Below are 25,307 nucleotides of genomic sequence, written 5' to 3'. Positions count from 1 at the left end.
TATAGGACTGAGGGCCCCATTTCCTTGCTGGCTGTCCACATTCCTTCTCCTGTCTGCGTGGCCCCTCCACAAGGGCAAGCTGAGTCCTTCCCATCGCTAGAATCTCTGACTTCTCCTCTGCCACATCTCTCTGCCTTTCTCTTCTGCTCTCTGAGAAAACTCAGTGTTTAAGTGCTCATGTGATTACACTGAGTCCACCAGGTCATCCAGGACAATCTTCCTATCTTAAGGTCTGTAACCTCAATCACATTTGCAAAATTTGCTTTGCTATTGTAACATAACATATTAACAGGTTCCAAGGATTAGGGCATGAGCATCTTGTGGGGGCCATGGGGGAAGATTGTTCAGCCTACCAAAGATAAGTTACTGTATTTCAAACTATGGATTCCATTTAATTTCTCCCAAAGAATCTGTACCTAATGAGTATGGGCTGTTCTTCTCTTTCCAGGACGTTCGCTTGGCCAGGAGATTATATGATATGGCTGCTCAAACAAGTCCGGACGCTCACATACCTGTGTTCTTTGCCCTCACAAAACTGGAAACTGTGCATTTGTTTCGAGATATCCTGTTTTTTAATGTAAGTTTGTCTCAAATACGTCCCAAAAATCTCTGAAAACTCCAGTGAGCAACTCTTGGGAGATGGGATGGAGGTAGATGATGGTTCTGAATGAAGTGGGAGGCTTCGATTTATTTTTGACAGAATGTCTCTTGCCAGCAGTTTACCATGAGATGGAAATGGATGAAATTGGACAATACCCTTGGACCATACTGGGATTTATTTGTGATTGGCCTAATTGTTGCCGTGCTGATCTTCTTGCTTAGAAATCGCTACCTGTAGGATCTGGACCACAGAAAAAACCTGCTCACGGGGACCAGTTCACTTCAAGTCATCTTCACTAAATAAAAAATTTCCCCGTCAGACTCAGGAGTCTGCTGCTGATTTCCCATATACGCCTGTGATGGAAAATGGACAAAGGTTGGGACCCATCCTCTGAGAAACCATTCCAGATCTCCTGCTTAGTTGAGGTGACCACTTGGGGAAGAGGGGATTGCTGGAGACTGATCACTTAAGATTTCCTTACAAGCTTCTCATCCTGGGGATCTAGTCCTGAGTTAGGGATAAAGACCACCCATTTTCACGTGGTTGTGACAGCCTGTCCCCTTTCGAGAGGACAAATGGGTTTCTTGGCTCCTACAGACATACTCCGCTTCGGGAGAAGCGGAGTTTTGGGAGGGCAAGAACACAGATCCCTCAGAATGTGATAAAGGCAAAAATTACAAACAGATGCTTTGTCTTATGGGAGTGATCTGGTGAACCACATTCTATCTCCAATGAGCCGAAATTCCTCATGGCATTGCTGTGCCAGGGGGACTGACTCAGCCTCCTCAGCCGGGGGCCTTCTATCAAAGCTCCCTTAGCAGCTGTACAGTGAACGGCACCATTTGGGGTCTCTCCAGCTTGTACCTCTCTCTTCCATTCCTCACTGGACCCCTGTGGAATCCCCTTTGGAGTATCCATAAAGGGAGAAATTACCAGCCTCCTAGGACAGAGGCTAAAGGGCCCGGTTCTTTGTTTCCTCTGACAGGTGAAGCAGAGCTGCGGCTCAGTGCTGGGGACAGTGCAGGGAGAGAAGAGTGCAGGAGGCCCATGACTTATGTGAAGGGCCAGTCTTGGATCTCACCCTCACTGAGCCTCAGTTTCCTGATCTGCAAAGTGGGAAGATCTTCGAGATCTTAGAGAGCTGGTATGAGAATGAATGGGATAATGTATGTAAAAGAATTATCACAGGGTCCGGCATCTGGAATAAACTCCATAAATGGTAACTTGTAATATTCTCTAGAAGCTCATGGCAAGTTGCTTGGAATATGCGGACAGCTGAGTTGATAGCACTCAATGCGGTTTCAGTGCCCTGCAGTTGGTTCTCCAGCCAAAATGCTGGGTGTTTATGTAGGAAAAGATTGTGCTTGCCTACTTGAAAACCCAAACTAGGAACAGGAAAAGAGTTAATTAATAATGTCGATCATGGGAATTACCTGGCAGTCCAGTGGTTAGGACTCTGAGCTCTCACTGCTGAGGGCCCGGGTTCCATCCCTGGTCGGGGGAACTAAAATCCCATAAGCCTCGCAGCACAGCCAAAAAAAAAGAAAAAATGTCAACCATGATCAGAAAGGGGAGGGAAATGGATTTGGAACCAAGCCTGGGTTTGAGGTCCAGCTCTGTCCCTTAGTAGCTCTATGACTTTGGGCATAATTTATCCAAACCTGTTTTTCCTCCATAACATAGGATTAATTCCTTCCTGACTGGAGATTTTTGCAGTTTCAATTAGCCTGACATCACAAGTGCTTTGTAAACATTGTACACACACATACTAGCCACAGTCATTTACCTGGCCGTTGACTACCCAGGCTTGTCTGAGGTCCGAGTGTTTACAATTTCCTGACACAATCCCTAACTTACTAGAGAGTTCCAGTTCCAAAGGAATGATAAAAGCCCCATTCACAAATGTGAAAGGAAGGAGCAGGCATCCAAACCTCAGGTCAGAGCCTAACGGACAGGAGGCCCGTGCAATTATCGCTCTCATGTGTCTGGAATGTGAGCACATCAGAGACGGGATAAGTGCAAAGAGGGGAGCGTGGAAGGTGAGCCCCGGTTCCAAGACTGGGTGAAAGATGAGCTCCTAGGAGGTAAAGCTTGTGAAAATAGCTGCAGGCGGGGTGGAAAGAGAGACTCTGCGGCTTGCTAGGTAGAGTAGAACGCTGCCTGAAATGCAGGAGCAAGGGCAGCGTGAGCTCATCAATTTCCTGTTTCAGCTCGTTGTTCCAAGTAAATGTGAGCCACAGGCTTTGAAAGAGCAAGTGGTTCGTTTAGGGTGTTTGAATCATTCAAACGTCTGTTTCTGGGCCTCTGCTCCAGAGCCTCCACTGTAGCAGCTCTCACCACCGCGGTGCATGGACTGTACACCTGCCCGCACCTAGGCGGCTTTGCGGTGACTGACCACTGGTCACCGTGCACTATTTTGCACAGAGCCTTCACATAAGTGTCTCAATCAGAGTACTTTTGGTTGCAAGAAAATACACCGTGTCAGCTTCCCCGTGGTGTCCAGCCAGCCCAGCTGCGAGCCCTGTGAGAGTGGTGGCTAGGCCTTCTCATCTCTAGGTGTCCAGGGCCTCAGATATAGTAGGTGCTCAATTAGCACTGGATGACCAACTTGCCCACACCCACCTTCCTCACATCCAACCTGGTCCAACCCACCCTCTTCTCAACACAAGCTCGTCACGAAGTGCACAATGACTCATGTTTTTATAACTAGCACAGCAGCTGGTCCTTCAGAGTTCCCAACTACAACGCAAGGGAGGTTGAAATGGAGTTTATCTGTGATTCATACAGTTTTCTCTCCTCAGGAAAACGGATGCTCTGGAGCAGGCTCTATACCTTTTAAAACTCCCGATGCCAAATTAAACCAGAATCTCTGGGGGTGGGAGCCAGGCAACAGAGCCCAGGTCGAGGTCTACTGTAACCCACAACACTGAAATGTGCTCTAAACAAATTCGGTGTGAGGGGGTGACTCTGGGTTTTGCAAAAGACTCAGTACCGAAGACCCTTGGATGGAGAGCTGTGCCAGGGACGTTCACAAATGTACCTCCTGCAGGGTGGGTGCAGTGGCTGGGCCTCAGCTCTGCTGGGGTTGCATGAGTGACATCAGGCCTGCCGCAGGGCGCTGGACAAGACTCTGGAATATCTATGTTCCAGGCCTGTCCTCCAGAACCAGCTAATGACCTCAGGCATATCAGTCTCTCTGTGGGACTCAGATTCCTCAACTGCAAAATAAGAAAGATTTTTCTGATGTCTTACACCTCAAAAGTTTTATAATTCCAATCCAGCCTCTCAGGTATAACATTAAGATCTATAACAGAAAAATGCCTTAAAATCTTTCCATGTGTGGCAAGAATAGAATTACTTTTTAGGCTGTGAGATTATTTCAATTCTTAGCTTTTGTTCCTTTTTTTCCCGCCACCTAATTAATTTCATCCAGCATTGGTACCTGTGTTTTGATATGGAAACATTTTTTGTGGTGTGTGCTTGTGTGAAATGAGTTATCGTAATTTGTGTTTTATTAATCAGAAAATAATTTCTAGGTAAAGATAAAGTGCCTCTGGAAAAAAGGAATATTCAATCTTCGCCTAATAGAATATTAGAGCAAATCTCTTATATTTGAGATTTGGATTTTGCCACAGAGGCAAAACAGCTGTCTGAGGTCCTATGACTTATTCTTTTTTAAAATGGAATAGTGACTCTAAGTGGCATCTGTTTATTAATCAATCTTCTTGTGTGAGCAAGAGGGATTTTATGTAGGACAAATGGTAAGCTAGCATCACAACAGCAGTCAATAATTTGTTCTTGAAAGCTTCTCTAAAATTCATTCTATCTAGGAAAATAATAGCTAACATATCATGCTTATAATGTGCCAGGCACTGTTCTAACCGAATGTATTATTAACTCATTAGAGCTTTACAACTACCTCCCCAGGAGGATACTATATCATCTTCCCTCTTCTCCAGAAGAGGAAGCTGAGGTCAAATAACTTGTCCAAGGCCACACAGCCAGGAGGACCAGGTCCAGAGTCGAGCTTTTAACCACTGCACTGGATTGCCTTGAGAAAGTTCATAAACAACTTTTGCAAGATAACTGAATGTTAAGTTTTCCTGCAACCATTCAAATTATTTAACAAGCCTTCACAATGCCAGGCATTGTGCTAGGCTAATGTTTCCCCAAACATGTTCAAAGTCTTTCAGGGTGCTCCTTGATAAAAGGGTTATTGGGTCATTAAGTCTGGAAGATGCCATAAAATATAGACTCCTCTGGGAGAGTCACAACAACATGAGCACATTAAAGATTCTGAGAAGTCTTATAGGATATATCCATTTAATTTTGTTTGACCCAGCTTTTCCAACCATATTTAGCTCCGGAAACTCTTCCTCTCCCCCTGCTCTAACCGCTACCTTCTTTTGTAGCACCTACTAACAGCACTCTGTAATCAGAGGGCTACTGCACCGGACATGTAAGTCATCTTATGAGCTTGGCTTTCCAAGCCTTCGGAAAGGGCATTTACGCTCTGCTGGGCAATGTACTAATGCGTCTAGGAACGGCGCATGTCAGCAGTTGAGTGACTTACAAAAGGTAAGCTGGTTAGTGGTAGAAAGGGGATTCAACAGGCAGGTCTGATTTCATAAGTCATGCTGATCACGCTACCGGGCCACCCTGGTATCTAATGACAGCTGGACATCTTGCCTGGCCTGGAGACCTATCATCCCACAATATAAGGCCCAGTCATCTCTGATGTAGGCCTTGATGTGACCTCACATCACGGTTCTAATCTTATTCTCCAGGACGAAGCCCTTCCCTGTTTCCTCCCTGTTTCCAGTCCCCCTGCCCCTTGCTATCCGTGTCCATGTGCTGTGCATGATACCCAGATTCCACCGGGATAAGAGCTTAGCCTGGAATCCCAACCAAGTGGCTGATCCCTGGAATTTGAAGCTGAATGTGTCCGGTACCCACTGCCTGTCTTTCCAGCATCCCGCTCCTTGATGGGCTCGCGGGGATCCCCGTTGTCTGCCTGGCAGCGAGTCCGTCTGGGCCATCTCTGCGGCTGACAGAACGCTGGTTATAGCAGTAGCACTGCTCAAGGGGTTGAACACTTAGCTGAAAGGCAGAACTTATGGACAGAAAACATCGTATAAAGTGCTAACGGAGATGGAACTCACAAAAGTTCAGGATGGCCTGGGACAAGAAGGCAAGATTAAGTTGAGCTGGATAACCGACTGAGCTGAGAGTGGAAGGGACCTGGAAGAGTTTGGAGGGCAGGCGGCTCCACAGGGACAGATCCCAGCACAGGGCTGAGCATGTGTTAGAGGATGGGGTCACCTGCCTGGTTCCAATATGCTGGTTGGGATGTATGTTTATGGGGGGGAGTGGAGACATGGTGAAAAGAGTGGTCTCTCACACAGAAGGCTCTGGCCTCCAAAAGAAGGCAGCGTGATAAAATTAAGTGCTTTGTCCCATACAAGACTGAAGTCACATATTGGCTCTGCCGTGTATGTGACCTTGGAGAAGTCACAACCTCTGTGAACTTGTTTCTTCATCTGCAAGATGGGGACAGTGTAGAACTAGTATCTACTCGATAGGGAGCTGTGCTGATGAAATGAGAATTGAGAATGCTTATCAGAGGCTCAGCACACTGCCTGGCAGGAGCATAATACACATTGTTTTAAAAGGAGCGCTTGGCCAACCCGCGGCACCTTGGTACAGGGTAAGTGAAGCTGCTTTTGCTGAGAAGCTTAGCTGGCTTCAGATGAAATCTAAAGTTAACACTGAAGGGAAAAGAAGTCCCCAGATGTCAACATGGAGACTGAGAAACTGCAAGGATGGGAGGGCAATCCTGGCTACTTCTGTCTTGGGACCCAGATCCTTGGGTTGAGCTGAATGCTTCTGAAATCATCCTGCTCGATGGCTCACAGCCATTTCCCACCGTAACGTAGAGGAGGGATGTCTCATGCTCCCCTCAGTGACAGGGGCTCCAGGTGGCCTTGACTCTCAACCAATGGGTGGAGGGTGGAAAAACATTTCGTTTGAAAAAGGCCCTCAGGAACTATCTTGGAAGGCAGGCCTGTGGCCTCTTTTGAGATTTGAGTACAAAACCTGCAATTTTACAGATGAAAATCCTGAGGTCAGAGAGATGGTGACAGCCCACGTGTCAGGAACCAGTAGGGCCAGGACTAAACCCAGACCCCCTGACCCCCAGTCCCTGCCCTTCCCTCTACTTCTGGGGTTTTGGCAAGGGCTGCCAAGTCCTCCTTTGGGATTCTCCTCCCCGCCGTCTCCTACTCCCAGTCTCAACCCAGGCTCCTACCACTGTGACCTGGAGCTGCCCCGGACGGTTCTTCTGCAGGGCTGGCTCTGACACGAGTGCTGGCTGTCCTGAGCACACGCACGAGACTCCTGTACGAGGAGTCTGGGAACCGGCCGGATTACAGCCGGACTTGAAAGTGCAGGCAGTTTATCTTTGCCTGGTTTTGGCAATGGCCTGCAGGACCAAGACAGGATCGACTCTGGCTTTTAAAAACCCTTAACCATTTCCACAGCGCTGTGCTCACCTGAGAGCCTGGAACAAGCACGCAGCATCAACAGTCCATCCTGATAACAAGCTGTCAGCAACTCAACAGCTGAGGCAGGAGGGACTGACTGAGAAAACCACAGCCACTGTTACCTCACTGAACTCTCAAGGTCAGAGCCTTCCTTCTCACGTTCCCGGGTTTCATTATGGACTCGCCCCATCAGGTTTCTTGAAAATTGATCCTCGTATGTATTCCTAGGAAATGAAATTGAAGCCTACTAAATGTACCTTGGGAGGTTAGTTCTACTTCGAGATACCATGGACTCAAACCTCAAGGTAAGCATATCTCGGGCCCAGTTTTCCCCGAGAACAAAGGTAATATGGTAATTTATGCTGACTTTATACAATTTCAAGTAAGCAGAATATGTTCTATACTTCAAGGAACAACTTGGCATACCCTGGGCACCTAACTTTTCCCAAAGTGAGCATATTAGTTATCTAAGGCTGTGTTAACAAATTACTCCAAACACAGTGGCTTAAACAACAGACATTTATTATCTCAGTTTCTGTGGGTCAGGAACGTGGAGTGGCTTAGCTAGGTGGCTCTGGCTCATGGTCTGTCATGAGACTGCCGTCAAGGTGTCACCTGAAAGTCACACTGGGGTTGGAAGATCTCCCCCGGGTTGGCTCCCTCGCTGGCAGGTCTGTGCCGTTCTCTCCAAAGCACTGCTTGATGCCCTCCACGAACGGCGCTGGCTCTCCCTGAGGTTGTGATCTCAGACACAGCGAGGAGGAAGTGGGCCTCTTACTACCTCCTCAGAAGGGACACACCATCACTTCCATATTCTATTTGTTGGAAGCGAATCACTGAATTCAGCCCAGACTCACAGGGAGGGGAATGAAGCTCCACCTCTTGGAGAAAAGAGTATCAAAGAATCTGTGGATAGATTTTAAAACCACCACAGACGCCAAAGCATTATTTCCCTATTTGTTAACAACAGTACCTTCCGCTTTCTTCAGATTTGTTTTTTTAATCCAGAGAGATAAATACCTGTCAAGTATCCAGGCAGAGAATTAAAGTACCCCAATTTCTGGAAGGGCAGGTCCGCTCATTAGTTTCCTGAAGATAAACTTCACATTATTAACAGCAGCAATAACAACCACCCCACCTCGAGCCCCCCTCTAAAAAAAACCCTCAAAACTTTCTTCTTAGGCAAGAGAGGCTAAAATAATCATTTACAAAGGAATAAAATAATCACTATGCCAAGTATTCTTCTTTTCCCCAAATGTCTTTTAATGTTTCTTTCCTACACAGATGCCAATCCATGGTTAAATGCTTTTTTTTCATCCTTACTTAAGGGATACACACTGAGTTATAAAAACTATATCTTCAATATAGGCCATACTGTAATTGTTTCCACCTAGTGGATAAAAATGGTACTAAAAGGGTTTGGAAAACAAAACTTGCTTCATAGCTACTTCAGGAAGTATACCTTTCTGTAGCTGTAACTTTTTACATTCATATCACAAACTTGGTATCTATGGGTAGCTTCCATCTCAACAAATCCTGAAGAAATTCTTTGTTTTAAAAATGTAAGTTTTCATGAATACTGCCACCTCTGTAATTCTCTAGGCCAACAACCTGGAATACTGCTAACAACCAGGAAATAATCCAAAATGTATCCCAGCAGCCAGCAGATGTCCCAGGTCCACCGCCTGAAGCCATGTTAGACTGACGACTAAGAGCGCAGAGAAAAGTCGGGAGCCCGGCACATGGGTCTCGATGGGGACTTGTTAAGGGAACCAATAAAGCCCATGCATTTTACTCCAAGAGTCCTTCTCGCAGAACCTCCTCCCTCTTTCCTACCTTAAACCCCGACCTAGAAACCTTCCAATCTGAGTTCTAATCTTATACATCACAAAGGGGCAAGAAGAACTGACTCAAGAAAGTTCGTTTCTGTAAGGCCATTGAGATTGACAGCAAGTAAGAAAAATGCAGGAAAAGAGACAAACCACCTCATTCTCGGGGCCAGTCAGTGTAGGAACAAGCAATGCAGTACAAGCTGTCATAGTAACTGTCAAGTTATAAAGTTATAAAGCTATAAAGAAAAAAAGTTGTGATAATAACTGTTGACTTATAAAGAAATGGTTATGTTCTATACACTGTTTAAAATGTAACACATTTTGGAAATATTTTTTAAAATTTTGTGGCTTAAAAGGATGAGTCCCTAATCATTTGGAAAACACAGCTATTCAGAAAAATAAATTTCCTGAAGGTTCCAAACAATTAAAGCTTAATAGGTACTTCAAGCAGATATTAACTAAAAGAAATAATTTTACTACTGTCACTCAGGTTAAACAATAAGTGTTCTCAATTCATTGGGGTAATTCCTCTTTATTTTTTTAAACCAATGGACCTTGTTTTTGAGATTGCTCAAGGTAGATTCCTCCCCAGCTTCACCCCACCACCCACATATTCTCTGTTGGCATGAAATAAATGAAAGTTAATATCCTTGGTAAGAAACTTCAAATTTTACAGAAAGATTAAAAAGTCAAAGTACAACCCTCCCTCCTAGCTTCTGCCCATCTCCTGCACCCCCGACAGACATTCAGACACTGGGACAGGTGCAGAGACATCTGGTTCCTCAGTCCCTGTCCTCAGCAATAACCACTTAACAATGCTGCATGCATTCTTCAAAAACAAATATCAATACCTATAAACGCCGGTCATTTAGGAAACACAGACACCGTGGACTATGTCCTTTCCTTAGGCATCAGTTCACACTTTAATATGTAGGAGTTTTTTGTTTTCCTTTCCTTTCAAGTCGGAAAATTAAGCTAAAAAAAACCTTCCCCAAATTCTGCTGCCTAGGTATTCTTTTCCTTTGTATTAAAAACAAAAAAGCCACAAAGAGTATCCCAATTTCTGATATCAATGAATGTCCTAACTGAAGAGAGCAAGAACAGTAATTTCTTTTTCTCCTACAAAATTCTGGTTTTTAACTGTAACTTAGCCTATGAAAGGGTACATTTTCCACATAATTTAATTTGATTCAAAATGGAGCTGAATATTTACCACGTAAGGCATAGCCCTGGACTCAGGGAGAGCTTGGTGCTCGTGTGGCAGAGGGAGGGAAGGCAGGTGGGAGACACACAGAGAGAAGCAAATCCTACAGTAACTCCCCTAGGGCTGAGGAGGAGGCAGGGCCATGTGCATTAAATGAAAAGGACAGCAAATGGCTCGGCACTGACTGGTGAACACACTCGTCCTCACTCTTGGGTGCTTCCCAGCTTCCTCCTGGCTGCCTTATCACCACCTTCTTCCATCTATTCTACACTGTCTGAGCTTGACTGGTTCCAATTCATTTTGATCATGACAACGGGACAGTGGACCTGGATTAGAATAATATTGCCAAAGACCTCAAACAACAAAGGGAAATCAAGCAAACAGCACTTTTCATCACTGTGCAGATACCTTACATGTAATTTTGCCTCTGTAATTCTTTAAAATGTTCTCCTCTTAACTAAGGTAGTATATAAAATGATAGGGGTCTCACCCAGATCATGGTGGTGAGAAAGAAATAAGATTATAATTCTGATGGTTTTTTAAAAAAAAAAAGGTGAGGAAGGATTCAGTAAAGGTAAACACTCTTCCAAAGTACAAAACTACTTAAGAGCTCTAGAGAGGTTCATAATCCTCTGTTCCTCTTCAAAGAGGAACATAGCAAAGAAGACAGTATCACAAATAATTCTGGCTTAAGTATCTTAGAATAGTTGTTATAAAAGACTACATTTTTATTCTAAATGAGCCAGAACACGAAAGAATCTAGCAACTTGTCATTCTCCTCATCTCCACAGCTAACGTCCTCTCACAGAAATAACACAAGATCAGAAGGAGAAAAAGGTACAAAATGTCAGCATGGGTAATGTTTTTCCAACAAGTCAGGAATTTACGTATGTTAATATATTTGTGGATTTTTCATAGAAATATCTTCTTGCTTTTGGGCTGACTTTGTAAATAAGGCACTCAAATTACTAGATAACAGTATCCATATGAAAACAGAAAACATGTGAAACTGAAATTGTTACTAAATATAGAAGAGTATTAGGCTATTCTAATTATTAGAAAAGTCTGACAGTAAATAGCTTATATATTGCTTCTTGTTTCAAAATGCAATAATTTTAGATGTGAAAGACCCATCACTGATGAAAAGTCTGGACTATGTTAACATTGAATAAAATATTTATTGTGATTTTTTCCCCTGGGACATAAGATCATTTATTTTTCCTAGCTCTCCAAATGACACAGTTGCCGAACCTCTTTTAGCTGGTCTCGCCTGAAAATAATGATAAAGATTAAAGATATTAGAAACTGATAAATATCATAGCCCTAATTAACCCTCTTAATGCTGTCTTATATTTAAAAAAAAACAAACCACCCTAAATAAATAAACAGTAATTAGTAAATGGAAACATGAACCCACTAAGAAAAAAATTGATCTGTCTTAGTAATATTACCTGTGAATCATGATATTTCCATCCTATCATGTAATAGATCTGATAGGTGGCAGGTACAGAACCATCCTCATTTCCGTACATTTCTATAAAGACAAATCATGGTTAGAGTCTGAAAAGAATGCAAGTAGGAAAAATAAATCTGCTCAATGAAAGTCATGTCTTCCAAAGAGAAATGAATATTAGAATACTCATGGGATTCTGAGAATGCCTCTTGTGAAAAATCCTCCACACCGAGAAGCTGACAGTAAGGAAATAGTAAGGGCTGCTGGGAAAAAGGATACGTAGCCACAGGATCTGCGTTTTGAAAGGAAGGACAAGAAATCTGATGGTGCCCTAACAGGAAAGGAAAATGTAATTTTAGGGGATAAAGATGACAGGGCACAAGTTGGTCAGTGGGACCTGGCTGGGAAGAACGGTCAGCTCCCTTACCTCTGTACACTGCCGCAGCCGCCAGCATTGTGTCTCGGTGCAGGAGGGCTTTTCTATTCCAAGCACAGTTACTCTCACCCATCCCTAAAATACAGGCAGTTTGAGATAATACAGCAAATACCCTGAGCAGCTCAACATCACAGATTTTATCTTATCTCACCCAATGGTATACCCATTGTCCCCCTTCTCTAACAGTCACATAAGATAACCTAAATAATCTCATTTTGCTCTCAGATCATAGCTAGTTACTCTAAAGCAAAACTACTTGAAGCTTCTGGGTATTAAGTCAAATTTCAGGAGGCAAACCCTATAAGTAGGCTTTCCTTGGCAGCAATGGGCTGTGGTAGGCCAGTTGGGCAAAAGCAAGGCGACTGGCCCTCCAGGTGAGTCATCCGGCGTTGGCAAGGGCCTTTCTAATGATGCCACATTTTTATGCCCCTTTTAGCTGCTCTTTGAGGAGGACAAGACATTGGTACAACATCTCACTCCTTCTAAGTAAGCCGTAAATGTAAGTATGAATGTGAAGCTTGGAAGAGGGCTTGAAGACTCATTAGGTAGTACCAAAACTACAATGTGTTTTCAGATTTTATAACATTCTACTGATCCCAGATTAGGAAACAATTTTGTACATTCTCTTCAGGGGCACTTTTCTTAATGTTTTAACATTTATTTTTAGATTTCTTTCCTTCAAATTGACAGCTAAAAGCTAGGATTATGTCAGTCTATTGTTCACTAAAAATTAATGTTATATATTTAATATTTTTTAATGCATAGAGTCAAACAAAATTACTTTGAAAGACCACATTTTAAACTAGTTTGCAAAATTAAAAGAATTTCAAAAGTAAAAATCCTTTACATTTATTCTCTATATGCTACATGATCAAAAATCGGTTTCTTAGTTGTTTTTCAATAAAGATACCAATAAACTTCCCAATGTTGGTATCCTTTAGTAGTTTAAAAATAATAACCTCCCAATTTTTCAATGGGCTTATTAAAACAATCAGCAAATTAGCTGGAATAAGTTCATCTTCTCTCCAATCCCAAAAGGTTCCTATTATTCCCTAAAATAATGAAGCTCTGAAACTAAAAGCAATGTCCCCATATCATTTGAGTATAAGAGCCCTAATTCATAGGACGAAAGAACGAAAGACATTCAAACTAGTAGATGAATCACCATGAAGAAGAGGGTGGATCTTATTCTTGTGGTCATGAAGTAGCTACATGACCTTAGTTCCATCTCTCTGGGTCCTCAGGTTGGCCAGGCTAGATGATCTCTACAGGCTTCCAGTGCTAACATTTTAAACCCATTACATAATCCAATTTAAAAACATTCTCCCACATCATGAGTATCAACTGAGTCAAGAGACTGAAGGTCAACTGGAACTTGTACTGGAAGGGTTTATTGCTGATAATGGCTGTGGCGCTTTCATTCCTGCTTAACTCCCCATTGGCATGACTTACACATTGGACAGAGTCAACACCAGTGGAAAACAGGCCTAATTTTTTTAATGGAAATAGTTAATGCACTAGAAATTCTAAAATGCCTTCTAAATAACTGGTATTAGGATATACTAATTAAGATTATTAGGCACAATGCTCTTTCTGATACAGAAACTCCAGAGCACTACTGTATAGCACAGTAACTCTGCTGCTAGGGAAGCCCACCCTTCCCTCACATGAGAACCTCCCTTCTCCTTGGGGAAGCAGTGTGATGTAGCACACAGAGTCTAGACTTCGGGATCATAATCCAAGTTCTGGCCCTTACATAACCTGGGGCAAAGTCACTTAACCTCTATTAAACTCAGTTTTATCATCTTCAAAATGGAATGATAAAACTTCATAATGCGTCATGGAGGACCTTTACTGGAGATCACCTGGGAAACACATCTGGGACTTCGGACCAGCTCTGGGCTTTGGGATAAACAGAAAAATCTGGGAAGCAGGTAGCTGTTAAAGACTCTCACAGTATTTTTAAGGTGAAGTTCAACTGCTTATTTAAAAAAGTCTAATTTATTATGGTTTACTAGGAACAATACTGAGTACTGTAACAACTGAACTTACCTTAAAACTACTGTGAAAGCCTCCAAAACTTTTCATGCATTCATCGGCTGATACACAACTTGTTCTGTAAAATTAGGTCAACATTCTGGACTTTCTTCTGTGAATTAATAATAATAGCAGCTTAAATGAGAAACACCACAACCATCAAGAAAAAAGTGTAACACAATGTAAAATGCCAAAAACCAACTGGAAGGTAACACCAACTTCCAGTCTGCAGAGAAGCACCCCTGGAAGTCTGCCAAGCTCCTCCCTCCTGCATTCACCCCTTGACCACTCTTCTTCCTATGTCAGCTGCCTCTCACCTTTTCAGTGGAGACTGGCTAACATTTCAGGATCTGAGTCAGGCTGCTACACTGGGCTTAAATCCTGGCTCTACCACTTACTAAACACATCGTCTTGGGCAAGTTATTTCGGTCTGTGCCCAGTCTCCTCATGCAAAACAAGAGAGGTTAACCATGCTAGCTAGTCTTACCTTCCTCATGAACATGCCTCATAAACGATGCTGGAGGGTGAGCTGCCTCACACATCAATCTGATTGTCCCTCCTCTGCACAATATTCTCCCAACAGACTGCAAGGCTGACCTGATAAAGTCTAGATAAGCCTCTAATGGACTATCCTGCATCATTTCCCGTCATTTTCCCATTCTACATATTCAAGCAATACTGAATTACTGTACAGTTTCTCAGTTAGGAAAGTGAAGGCTGAGCATAACCTCTTGAGTCTCCATGGTTCTATATAGGCCTTTTCCTTGGCCTGGAATGCAAGGCCCCAACCCCCCAAAGGTGCACCCACCCCTTCATTCTTCTAGCAAACTCATTTTAGCTTAGGTGCTGCTTCTTCTGCAAAAGCATCCTTGATTCCCTAAGCAGATTTAGGGATTTTTCTCTGTTTCTCCCTGCACTTATAAAAAGAATTATCTCACTTTACAGTTAAAAGCATATGTCTGCCTATCTCTGTGTGTCTCTTTCTCTACTGGAGCATGAGTTCCCTAAGATCAGGAACTGTTATTTCCAACACTGGCTCGGTGGTTGGCACATAGTACATGCTCAATAAATGGTAAGTGGATGAATATAAAATCAACCAGTTAACATTTATAGCAACTTTGTTAAATATCACTTTTACAAGTTATCTTTAGATAAATTCATCCTAATCCTCTTCAGAGTAAGAGACACTGAGACTCTGGGAGGGCTCATGCCAAGGAGTACTTTCCAGAACTTCTGCTGTCAGTGTACTTATCCCTGCGGTGAGCCACAGCCACCCCCCACCTCTGCAGGAGACCCTCCAATACTAGCAGCCATGTGGCTGACAGGGTCTTGGTGCTACGGCCGGGTGTCAGGCCTGTGCCTCTGAGGTGGGAGAGCCGAGTTCAGGACAATGGTCCACCAGAGACCTCCTGGCTCCACATAATATCAAATGGCAAAAGCTCTCCCAGAGATCTCAATCTCAATGCTAAGACCCAGCTCCACTCAATGACTAGCAAGCTACAGGGTGGACACCCTATGCCAAACAACTAGCAAGACAGGAACACAACCTCACCCATCAGCAGAGAGGCTGCCTAAAATCATAAAAAGGTCACAGGCACCCCAAAACACACCACTGGACACAGTCCTGCCCACCAGAAAGACAAGATCCAGCCTCATCCACCAGAACACAGGCACCAGTCCCCTCCACCAGGAAGCCTACACAACCCACTGAACCAACCTTAGCCACTGGAGACAGACACCAAAAACAACGGGAACTAGGAACCTGAAGCCTGCAAAAAGGAGACCCCAAACACAGTAAGATAAGCAAAATGAGAAGACAGAAAAAAACACAGCAGATGAAGGAGCAAGATAAAAATGCACCAGACCAAACAAATGAAGAGGAAATAGGCAGTCTACCTGAAAAAGAATTCAGAATAATGATAGTAAAGATGACTCAAAATCTTGGAAAAAGAATGGAAAAAATACAAGAAACGTTTAACAAGGAACTAGAAGAACCAAAGAGCAAGCAAACAATGATGAATAACACAATAAATGAAATTAAAAATTCTCTAGAAGGAATCAATAGCAGAATAACTGAGGCACAAGAACAGATAAGTGACCTGGAAGATAAAAAATGGAAATAACTACTGCAGAGCAGAATAAAGAAAAAAGAATGAAAAGAATTGAGGACAGTCTCAGAGACCTCTGGGACAACATTAAACACACCAACATTTGAATTATAGGGGTCCCAGAAGAAAGAGAGAAAAAGAAAGGGACTGAGAAAATATTTGAAGAGATTATAGTTGAAAACTTCCCTAATATGGGAAAGGAAATAGTCAATCAAGTCCAGGAAGCACAGAGAGTCCCATACAGGATAAATCCAGGAGAAGCATGCCAAGACACATAAGAAGCAAACTATCAAAAATTAAATACAAAGCAAAAATATTAAAAGCAGCAAGGGAAAAGCAACAAATAACATAGAAGGGAATCCCCATAAGGTTAACAGCAGATCTTTCAGCAGAAACTCTGCAAGCCAGAAGGGAGTGGCAGGACATACTTAAAGTGATGAAAGGGAAAAATCTACAACCAAGATTACTCTACCCAGCAAGGATCTCATTCAGATTCAACAGAGAAATTAAAACCTTTGCAGACAAGCAAAAGCTAAGAGAATTCAGCACCACCAAACCAGCTTTACAACAAATGCTGAAGGAACTCCTCTAGGCAGGAAACACAAGAGAAGGAAAAGACCTACAATATGAAACCCAAAACAATTAAGAAAATGGTAATAGGAACATACATATTGATAATTACCTTAAGTGTAAATGGATTAAATGCTCCAACCAAAAGACATAGACTGGCTGAATGGATACAAAAACAAGACCTGTATATATGCTGTCTACAAGAGACCCACCTCAGAACTAGGGAAACATACAGATTGAAAGTGAGGGGATAGAAAAAGATATTGAATGCAAATGGAAATCAAAAGAAAGCTGGAGTAGCAGTTCTCATATCAGACAAAATAGATTTTAAAGTAAAGACTACTACAACAGACAAAGAAGGACACTACATAATAATCAAGGGATCAATCCAAGAAGAAGATATAACAATTGTAAGTATTTATGCACCCAACACAGGAGCACCTCAATAATTAAGGCCAATGCTAACAGCAATAAAAGGGGAAACAGACAGTAACACAATCATAGTAGGGCACTTTAACACCCCACTTTCACCAATGGACAGATCATCCAAAATGAAAATAAATAAGGAAACACAAGCTTTAGCTGATACATTAAACAAGATGGACTTAATTGATATTAATAGGACATTCCATCCCAAAACAACAGAATACACTTTCTTCTCAAGTGCTCATGGAACATTCTCCAGGATAGACCATACCTTGGGCTACAAATCAAGCCTTGGTAAATTTAAGAAAACTGAAATCGTATCAAGTAACTTTTCCAACCACAACGCTATGAGACTAGATATCAATTACAGGAAAAAATATGTTAAAAATACAGACACATGGAGGTTAAACAATACACAACTAAATAACCAAGAGATCACTGAAGAAATCAGAGGAAATCAAAAAATAGCTAGAAACAAATGACAATGAAAACACGATGACCCAAAACCTATCGGATGCAGCAAAAGCAGTTCTAAGTGGTAAGTTTATAGCTATACAAGCCTATCTTAAGAAACATCTCAAATAAACAACCTAACCTTACACCTAAAGCAATTAGAGAAAGAAGAACCAAAAACCCCCAAAGTTAGCAGAAGGAAAGAAATCATATAGATCAGATCAGAAATAAATGAAAAAGAAATGAAGGAAACGATAGCAAAGATCAATAAAACTAAAAGCTGGTTCTTTGAGAAGATAAACAAAATTGATAAACCATTAGCCAAACTTATCAAGAAAAAAGGGAGAAGACTCAAATCAACAGAATTAGAAATGAAAAAGAAGTAACAACTGACTCTGCAGAAATACAAAGGATCATGAGAGATTACTACAAGCAACTATATGCCAATAACATGGACAACCTGGAAGAAACAGACAAATTCTTAGAAATGCACAACCTTCCCAGACTGAACCAGGAAGAAATAAAAAATATGAACAGACCGCTCACAAGCACTGAAATTGAAACTGTGATTAAAAATCTTCCAACAAACAAGAGCCCAGGACCAGATGGCTTCACAGGCAAATTCTATCAAACATTTAGAGAAGAGCTAACACCTATCCTTCTCAAACTCTTCCAAAATATAGCAGAGGGAGGAACACTCCCAAACTCATTCTACGAGGCCACCATCACCCTGAAACCAAAACCAGACACAGATGTCACAAAGAAAGAAAACTACAGGCCAATATCACTGATGAACACAGATGCAAAAATCCTCAACAAAATACTAGCAAACAGAATCCAACAGCACATTAAAAGGATCATACACTATGATCAAGTGGGGTTTATCCCAGGAATGCAAGGATTCTTCAATATACGCAAATCAATCAACGTGATACACCATATTAACAAATTGAAGAATAAAAACCATATGATCATCTCAATAGATGCAGAGAAAGCTTTTGACAAAATTCAATACCCATTTATGATAAAAACCCTCCAGAAAGTAGGCATAGAGTGAACTTTCTTCAACATAATAAAGGCCATAGATGACAAACCCACAGCCAACATCATCCTCAATGGTGAAAAACTGAAAGTATTTCCACTAAGATCAATAACAAAACAAGGTTGCCCACTGTCACCACTCTTATTCAACATAGTTTTGGAAGTTTTAGCCACAGCAATCAGAGAAGAAAAAGAAATAAAAGGAACCCAAATTGGAAGAGAAGAAGTAAAGCTGTTACTCTCTGCAGATGATATGATACTCTACATAGAGAATCCCAAAGATGCTACAGAAAACTACTAGAGCTAATCAATGAATTTGGTAAAGTAGCAAGATACAAAATTAATGCACAGAAATCCCTTGCATTCTTATACATTGATGATGAAAAATCTGAAAGTGAAATTAAGAAAACACTCCCATTTACCATTTCAACAAAAAGAATGAAATATATAGGAATAAACCTACCTAAGGAGACAAAAGACCTGTATGCAGAAAATTATAAGACAGTGATGAAAGAAATTAAAGATGATACAAACAAATGTAGAGATATACCCTGTTCCTGGATTGGAAGAATCAACATTGTGAAAATGACTCTACTACCCAAAGCAATCTACAGAGGCAATGCAATCCCTATCAAAATACCAATGGCATTTCTCACAGAACGAGAACAAAAAATTTCACGATTTGTAAGGAAACACAAAAGACCACGAAGAGCCAAAGCAATCATGAGAAAGAAAAATGGAGCTGGAGGAATCAGGCTCCTGGATTTCAGACTATACTACAAAGCTACAGTAATCAAGACAGTATGGTATTGGCACAAAAACAGAAATATAGATCAATGGTACAGGATAGAAAGCCCAGAGATAAACCCATGCACGTATGGTCACCTTATTTTTGATAAAGGAGGCAAGAATATACAATGGAGAAAAGACAGCCTGTTCAATAAGTAGTGCTGGGAAAAATGGACAGCTACATGTAAAAGTATGAAATTAGAACACTCCCTAACACCATACACAAAAATTAACTCAAAATGGATTAAGGACTTAAATGTAAGGCCAGACACTATCAGACTCTTAGAGGAAAACATAGGCAGAACACTCTATGACATAAGTCACAGCAAGATCCTTTTTGACCCACCTCCTAGAGAAATGGCAATAAAAATAAACAAATGGGACCTAATGGAACCTAAAAGGTTTTGCACAGCAAAGGAAACCATAAACAAGACGAAAAGACAGCCCTCAGAATGGGAGAAAATATTTGCAAATGAAGCAACTGACAAAGGATTAATCTCCAAAACATACAAGCAACTCATGCAGCTCAATATCAAAAAAACAAACAACCCAATCCAAAAATGGGCAGAAGACCTAAATAGACATTTCTCCAAAGAAGATATAGATTGCCAAAAACACATGAAAGAATGCTCAACATCACTAATCATTAGAAAAATGCAAATCAAAACTACAATGAGATATCATCTCACACCGGTCAGAATGGCCATCATCAAAAAATCTAGAAACAATAAATGCTGGAGAGGGTGTGGAGAAAAGGGAAACCTCTTGTACTATTGGTGGGAATGTAAATTGATATAGCCACTATGGAGAACAGTATGGAGGTTCCTTAAAAAACTAAAAATAGGACTACCATACGACCCACAATCCCACTCCTGGGCATATACCCTGAGAAAACCATAATTTAAAAAGAGTCATGTACCAAAATGTTCACTGCAGCTCTATTTACAATAGCCAGGACATGGAAGCAACCTAAGTGTCCATCAACAGATGAATGGATAAAGATGTGGCACATATATACAATGGAATATTACTCAGCCAAAAAAGGGAACAAAACTGAGTTATTTGTAGTGAGGTGGATGGACCTAGAGACTGTCATACAGAGTGAAGTTATTCAGAAAGAGAAAAACAAATACCGTATGCTAACACATATATATGGAATCTAAAAAAAAAAAAGAAAAAAAGAAAATCGTCAGAAGAACCTAGGGGCCAGACGGGAATAAAGATGCAGACCTACTAGAGAATGGACTTGAGGATACGGGGAGGGGGAAGGGTAATCTGGGACAAAGTGAGAGAGTGACATGGACATACATACTCTCCCAAATGTAAAATAGATAGCTAGTGGGAAGCAGCCGCATAGCACAGGGAGATCAGCTCAGTGCTCTGTGACCACCTAGAGGGATGGGAAAGGGAGGGTGGGAGGGAGACGCAAGAGGGAGGAGATATGGGGATATACGTATATGTATAGGTGATTCACTTTGTTATAAAGCAGAAACTAACACACCAGTGTAAAGCAACTATACTCAAATAAAGTTGTTAAAAAAGAAAAAAGAATAAGAGACATTAAAGACTAAAGCACATGGTTTGTGTAAAAGGCTTTACAGTAAAAATAAGAGAAGCACTGGCAAAGCCTCTTAAAGGTAAATATTAGACAACAGTTCCTTAAAATACATGAACGATTAAAACCCTTAAGGGAAGGGGAGTTATCAACTGGAAAGGGGCATGAAGCAACCTTCTAGGGGCTGGAAATGTTCTAGTCTGTGGTTTATATAGTACTTAAAAATACGAGCAGCTGTACAGTTAAGATTAGTGCATTTTACTCAACATCTATGTAATTTCAGTGGGAAAAAATGCAGAGATCAAGTATGCAGTATAGGATTTAATCACTTAATTCCAGATTAAGTGTGACCATGGACAAGACACTCAACTTCTCAATGTTTCAATTTGCTCATCTGTAAAATTAGGATATTAGAAAACCTCACAGAATTGCACTTAGAACAGAATAAGTTCTGTATTTTTAAATCAATGGGTGGTAACTTTTTCCAGCTGATAGGTCTAATTTCTAGTCTCTTTCTCTTTTCCTTCTTGAAATGAATCATGAACACAGCATTTATTACATAGCAGAACAAAACTAAATGCTGTATTTGAAAAATATTTTTGTCAGTAGAGTCTGAATGATAAATCGTCAGCCTATCACCACCTCTCAAGCCTTCGGATGAAGGGTCTCTGTGATTACAGTAGGAGGAGCCAAGTGCACCTCAGGAGGGGCTGTGTGATTTATTATTGGTCCCCCGTCACCTTGGGCATGCATGTTAAGGCTGCCAATCCCTGATTAAACTAGAATGAGTGAAGAGTGACTTAAAATCTTTTGCACGGTGAAGGAAACCATAAACAAAACGAAAAGACAGCCCTCAGAATGGGAGAAAATATTTGGAAACAAAGCAGCTGACAAGGGATTAATCTAAAAAATATATTAACATTTCATGCAACTCAATATCAGAAAAAACAAACGACACAATCAAAAAATGGGCAGAAGGGCTTCCCTGCTGGCGCAGTGGTTGAGAACCTGCCCGCCAGTGCAGGGAACACGTGTTCGAGCCCTCGTCCAGGAAGATCCCACATGCTACAGAGCAACTAAGCCTGGGCGCCACAACTACTGAGCCTGTGTGCCACAACTACTGAAGCCCATGCGCCTAAAGCCCATGCTCCACAACAAGAGAAGCCACTGCAATGAGAAGCCCGTGCAATGCAACGAAGGGTAGCCCCCGCTCGCCATAACTAGAGAAAGCCCAAACACAGCAACAAAGACCCAATGCAACCAAAAATAAATAAATTAATTAATTTTAAAATAAATGGGCAGAAGATCTAAATAGATATTTCCCCAAAGAAGACATACAGATGGTTAAATACCGTATGCTAACACATATATATGGAATCTAAAAAAAAAAAAAAGGTCATGAAGAACCTAGGGGCAAGACAGGAATAAAGACGCAGACCTACTAGAGAATGGACTTGAGGACACGGGGAGGGGGAAGGGTAAGCTGGGACAAAGTGAGAGAGTGGTAGTGTATATATGGACATATATACACTACCAAATGTAAAATAGATAGCTAGTGGGAAGCAGTCACATAGCACAGGGAGATCAGCTCAGTGCTTTGTGACCACCTAGAGGGGTGGGATAGGGAGGGTGGGAGGGAGGAAGACGCAAGAGGGAAGAGATATGGGGATATATGTATACGTATAACTGATTCACTTTGTTATAAAGCAGAAACTAACACACAATTGTAAAGCAATTATACTCCAATAAAAATGTTAAAAGAACCCCAATGCAGCCAAAATAAATAAATATATTTATTTTTTAAAAAGGCACATGAAAATATGTTTAACATCACTAATTATTAGAGAAATGCAAACAAAAACTACAATGAGGTATCATCTCACACGGGTCAGAATGGCCATCATCAAAAAATCTAGAAACAATAAATACTGGAGAGGGTGTGGAGAAAAGGGAACACTACTACACTGTTGGTGGGAAATGTAAGTTGGTAAAACCACTATGGAGAGCAGTAGGGAGGGTCCTTAAAAAACTAAAAATAGAGCTACCATATGATCCAGCAATCCCACTCCTGGGCATATATCTGGAGAAAACCATAATTCGAAAAGATACATGCACCCCAGTGTTCACTGCTGCACTATTTCCAATAGTTAGGACATGGAAGCAACCTAAATGTGCATCAACAGAGGAATGGATAAAGATGATGTGATATATATATACAATGGAATACTACTCAGTCATAAAAAAGAACGAAATAATGCCATTTGCAGCAACATGGACGGCCCTAGTGATTGTCATACTGAGTGAAGTAAGACAGAGAAAGACAAATATAATATAATATGGCTTATATGTGGAATCTAAAAAAAGGGTACAAATGAACTTATCTACAAAACAGAAATAGAGTTACAGATGTAGAAAACAAACTTATGGTTACCACGGGGTAAGGGTGGGGGAAGGATAAATTGGGAGATTGTGGTTGACATATACATACTACAATATATAAAATAATAAGGACCTACTGTATACCACAGGGAACTCTACTCAATACTCTGTAATGGCCTATTTGTGAAAAGAATCTAAAAAAAGAGTGGATATATGTATATGTATAACTGATTCATTTTGCTGTATACCTGAAACTAACACAACATTGTAAACCAACTATACTCCAATTAAAAAAAGAAGTGTGACTACAAGAGTAAGTTTTTGACTACATATCTTTCCCCTTATAAAGCTGACAGAAGCACCGTACTCAGAGGAGGCTGAATGATAGGTAAAATGGACTTTGTTACAAATGGGCAGCTACGAGAAGCAGGAGAGTCAGTCAAGAGAGTGCCAGAACAGGGGTCAAGCAGGCAAGAGTCTAGCACCCAGTTCCACCACTAACAGGCAAGTGTTCTCTTTGGGCATAATATTTCTGACTTGTAGGACAGGGGTAAAGTAGTTACCAGAGGGTTATTACAGAAGCAAGTGCAACAGTGCAACAGTGCAACAGTCGGCAGCCTCACCTCTTTCGGGGTTGGGAGGTTGGGTTTGTGTCCTTGCTGCTCCTCAAAGCTTCTCCCAGGCCATGACCTCTCTACTGCTTCCAACACCACCTATTCACAAATGACTCACAATGTTTACCTGGGCCAGTAGCCTCCTCTGAGCTACACAGCCACACACTCAACTGCCTACCTGACGTCTTGTTTCAGCTATTTCAAAAGCGTTTCCAATCCAACATGCCCAAGTGTGAACTCAAGAGCTGTCCCTGCCCATACTTGGTTATCTTCTACTGTTTCTCTATCAATGAAGGGCACCATCTATCTGGATAGGAGAGCCAGAAACTCAGTGCTATGTTTGAAATGTCTCTCTCCTTCATCGGCCCATGTGTAATCCATCAGCAAGAACTGTCACAATTATCTCGTAAACATGTCCAGAATCCATTCACTTCTCTCCATCTCCACTGCCACCACCTTAGTCCAAACCACCACCATTTCTCAGTAAGCTTTCCAGCTGTTAAGTCTCCTACTAGTTTATCTGCCAATCCATTTAAAAAAAAATACAAATCTGACATCATGACCCCTCCCCCCATTAAAATACCTCAAGGGGCCTTTTAAGATAAAGACAAACAATCTTAACAAAGGTTACAAGGCCCCCATTTACCTACCAACTTAATCAGTCAACTTTTCTTTTTACTCCCTGTATTCTGGCCAAAATGCCCTTCTTTCAGTTCTTGCCACATTCTTTCTTGCAACAGGGCCTTTGCACATGCTGTTCTCCGTGGCTGGGACTCAATTCCTCCCTGCTTTGCCTAGTGACCCCGCTTCATTTTTTAGGGCACAACCATCACTTCCTCAGACAGGACTTTGTTGACTCTCCCACACCAGGACCTATCCCACCTAACCCCCTGGCAACCCGCAATCCTACACTAACCCAACTACCTGCTTTCTTTCTACCTGTGCCTGGATCTGAGCTGCCAAGTGTTGCTGGAGAAAGTCACTGAGGTGTTCTACCACCCTCATATGCTCCTTCAAGAAAGTCCTGCCAGGACAGGAATAAAGACGCAGACGTAGAGAGTGGGCTTGAGGACACAGGAAGGGGGAGGGGTGGGCTGGGACGAGATGAGAGAGTGTCATGGACATATATATACACAACCAATTGTAGAATGGATGGCTGGTGGAAAGCAGCTGCATAGCACAGGGAGATGAGCTCGGTGCTTTGTGACCACCTAGAGGGATGGGAAAGAGAGGGTGGGAGGGAGCCGCAAGAGGGAGGAGATATGGG

General features: G+C 41.8%; 2 protein-coding genes across 15 annotated transcripts in view; one reads left to right on the top strand and one right to left on the bottom strand.

Annotated features, from left to right (window-relative positions):
- SEL1L2 (SEL1L2 adaptor subunit of SYVN1 ubiquitin ligase) overlaps nt 1–885 on the top strand; it is a 61,059-nt gene extending 60,174 nt beyond the window's left edge. The window contains exons 13-14 of the mRNA XM_060123425.1: nt 449–577; nt 716–885. Of these exons, the coding sequence (XP_059979408.1) occupies nt 449–577; nt 716–838 (252 nt within the window). The 3' untranslated portion in view covers nt 839–885. The remainder of the gene's footprint in view (nt 1–448; nt 578–715) is intronic.
- A 10,452-nt stretch (nt 886–11,337) lies between these two features.
- The window catches only part of NDUFAF5 (NADH:ubiquinone oxidoreductase complex assembly factor 5), a 32,733-nt gene continuing 18,763 nt past the window's right edge, over nt 11,338–25,307 (bottom strand). Inside the window, exons 9-11 of one of the 14 annotated variants that reach the window (XR_009535531.1) lie at nt 11,819–12,143; nt 11,631–11,713; nt 11,338–11,449 (exon numbers count right to left, since the gene is read on the bottom strand). Coding sequence is in view for 4 of the 14 variants with exons in the window: in XM_060123990.1 (XP_059979973.1) it covers nt 11,357–11,449; nt 11,631–11,713; nt 12,060–12,143 (260 nt within the window). In the remaining 10 variants the exon portion in view is untranslated. Of the gene's footprint in view, nt 11,450–11,630; nt 12,144–14,120; nt 14,218–24,049; nt 24,140–25,307 lie in introns of those variants that run through there. The other 13 variants (XR_009535529.1, XM_060123990.1, XR_009535534.1 and 10 more) reach the window with 13 other exon arrangements.

The sequence above is a fragment of the Lagenorhynchus albirostris genome, chromosome 15, assembly GCF_949774975.1.
Source record: "Lagenorhynchus albirostris chromosome 15, mLagAlb1.1, whole genome shotgun sequence".
NCBI classification, from domain to species: domain Eukaryota; kingdom Metazoa; phylum Chordata; class Mammalia; order Artiodactyla; family Delphinidae; genus Lagenorhynchus; species Lagenorhynchus albirostris.
This window is presented reverse-complemented; position numbering and strand designations above follow the sequence as displayed.